The following is a 2,601-nucleotide window of genomic DNA, read 5'->3' as shown; positions in this document are numbered from 1 at the left end:
ATAATATCCCATTAATTTTAGGTATCCAACCCAATATATACCCATATCAACATTACTTTGGAACGAAAAATGAGATAGAAAATGCCATTTAGAAATTCAGGTTAATAACAAACTATCATAACATAAAATGATTCATTTAAAATAATTGAAAATGTTGTGAAAAGAAAAGGAAAATTAAGAGCGACACTGATGGTATGCTAGGTTAATCCACAACACGTAAGGGTTGGAAAAGCTCCCCTTCAATGGCTTTGTTCATGACCATCAATGGATTGATTTGTCCATTGCTTTCCAAGAAGAGCGTGAGGAGGTTCTTAGAGAAACCACTGAGCAGGGCAACACCCTCTTCTCCCTGTAACACGGGCGTGCTGTTAGAGTCTCTCAAGTTCCAGAAGATGATCCTGGGAGGCACTCCATATCCCGCCTCTCTGAACTTATCCTTGATTACCATGTAGTCTGTTTTCCATGGATTTGAGGAAGCTTGGTCGAATTCCATGTCACTGAACACCACCAGTTGCTCTATCATCTTCTCCGGTTCTAGTCGGCATTTCACTGCCATCTCCAATATCACATCGAACACCTTTTGGAAATCGGTATTCATTCCCCAATCCATGTTCTCTATGAATTCATACTTTTCAACTAGGGAATTCCCTGTGACCAAATGCAGTTCTGGATTTTCGCTGAAGGTCATAACATGGCCTTTCCACGGCTCCTCGCTTATTTCCAAAACCAACAATCCAAGCGCTATGCAGACCTCCATGGGAGTTCCGGACATGCTCCCTGAAACATCACAGACCGCCAAGGTGTTAGAAAGCTTTACTTCTTTCTTCATGTCTTCCACCATTCGCTTCCACTGCAATTCTGCAACAGCAGATTCTTCATTCTTGGCTTGTTCAAGAATTTCATGCGGAAGCAGAGCTCCAGCAGCAACTTTCTTGTTCCCGGCTTTCACCTCCTCCAAAAAGTGAGTGAATCTTTCGGAATCGTGCTTCATAAAGATGTCCTTGTAATTTTTCATGGCGACAGAGGCCACTCTTTCATAAGGCAGTTCGTTCCACAAATTGGAACCCATGTACACCTCAGGCAATTGGAGAGCCTTCCGGAGCGGAACCAACACCTCTTTCCTCAGCTTCTCACGGGCTCTGTAAACATAATGACTCTCTTCGTCAGTGTTGAACTCCTCACGGGGAAAAAGCGTGCGTGCAATGTTCTCACAGATTAGGGTGGAACGATTGTAGGACGAATCCAAGGAAGGGCACCACTTGGCGGCTAGGCTTATCTCTTTCACTTTGCCCAACTTGAGCGCCTGCAAGTCTTTAGACAGCAAGCCCGTGAAGAACTGGGCAATTTTATCATGCAATGCTCTGTAATAGGGATCTTCCAAGTAACGTCTCAAAGATTTACTGGCTGCTTCCAAACGCTTTTCTTTCCTAATAACTCTGGCCTTCTCTCTCAACATCTTTCCATTCAATACATCCGCTGAAATTCGATCTTCTCTTGGCCTGAGCGTGCCCAGCTTTTTAGCTTCTCTTGCAGCAGCACCCTTCCGAGCGTAATAACCGGGCCAACATCCTCTGGGGTTACAACACATTGCACGTCTTCGTCCATATTTGGATTTTGCACCCTCATTTTCCTTTGCACGCTGGATTTTTTCCTTGTGACTGATTTTTTCAGCCTTGCGTTTTTCCGTGGCTTCGGTTCCCTGTAGCAGGCGAACAAGTATCTCACGTAGGTCTTTGAAATAACCAAATTGAGCGATGCTGCCGACATTGGCAGCGAGAGTTTTGGGGTGACGTGAATGAATCCAAGAAGCTGCGGCATAAAAGCCCTCTCGATCTGATTTGCCCGTTCCCCGTACGCCTCTCAGTTGACAAACTAGCTTTAAAGCTGCTAGTGGATCTTCATTCCATGCGGCTTCCAAAAGTTCAGTGACTCTATGGGAGGGAGTATCGGGCACAACATGGAAAAAGAAATCCAGCAATGGATTACTAGATGTTGAGAATGTGGGAGAGCAATTCTCAGTCAATGTCATATTCTCCTTTCCTGTCTGTAATTCGAAGTAGCGTTTCAAAGTTGGACTGGCCGCTTCCAAGAATCGTTTCAAAACATGGAAGCATCGTTTCAAGAAACGTTTGAAAGCTTCAGATATTGAGGATGTAGGACGGCGGCCATGCTGTGATTGCATTTCCAACGCCATTTCATTCGCAGCTGTCCTAGATTTTGGGGCATCTAATTCGGACCCACGATCAGCCACCACAAAATTTGGATAGTTGGAGAGCTCTGGGGGCCCAAGGAAAAGCACAGCGATGGAAGTTATAGAAGAAGTTGATGAAGCTGAATGTTGGGTATTTTTGATGGGAAAAATAGCAAAAACCAAGATTCAAACACACAGAGGCAATGCTCTATTTTACCTCCAGAGGATCTTTTTGTGCACAGGGAAGCTTAAAAAAATTTCACTGAGAAACAGAGTATTTCACCACAATAAAAACATTTCTATTAAAAACTGATACAAACTTCATCCTCTTTTACTGAGAGAGATTCACCACAAAAAAAACATTCACTCTGTCTCCACATGAGAATTTACTCTGCTGGGTAAAACTCTCA

At 43.8% G+C, this 2,601-nt stretch overlaps 1 protein-coding gene across 1 annotated transcript; it reads right to left on the bottom strand.

The window, feature by feature from the left end:
• Positions 1-202: 202 nt before the first annotated feature.
• LOC149202067 (uncharacterized) lies at positions 203-2,194 on the bottom strand. The gene is made up of 2 exons (XM_089401474.1): positions 1,660-2,194; positions 203-1,569 (listed from the first exon to the last, which is right to left on the bottom strand). The coding sequence occupies exons 1-2, from the start codon at positions 2,192-2,194 to the stop codon at positions 203-205; spliced, it is 1,902 nt and encodes a 633-aa protein (XP_089257600.1).
• Between the last annotated feature and the right edge of the window lie 407 nt (positions 2,195-2,601).

This window comes from Pinus tabuliformis, chromosome 2_1 (assembly GCF_031772625.1).
Source record: "Pinus tabuliformis cultivar Carrire ecotype Pingquan chromosome 2_1, CPIR1, whole genome shotgun sequence".
NCBI classification, from domain to species: Eukaryota; Viridiplantae; Streptophyta; class Pinopsida; order Pinales; family Pinaceae; genus Pinus; species Pinus tabuliformis.
This window is presented reverse-complemented; position numbering and strand designations above follow the sequence as displayed.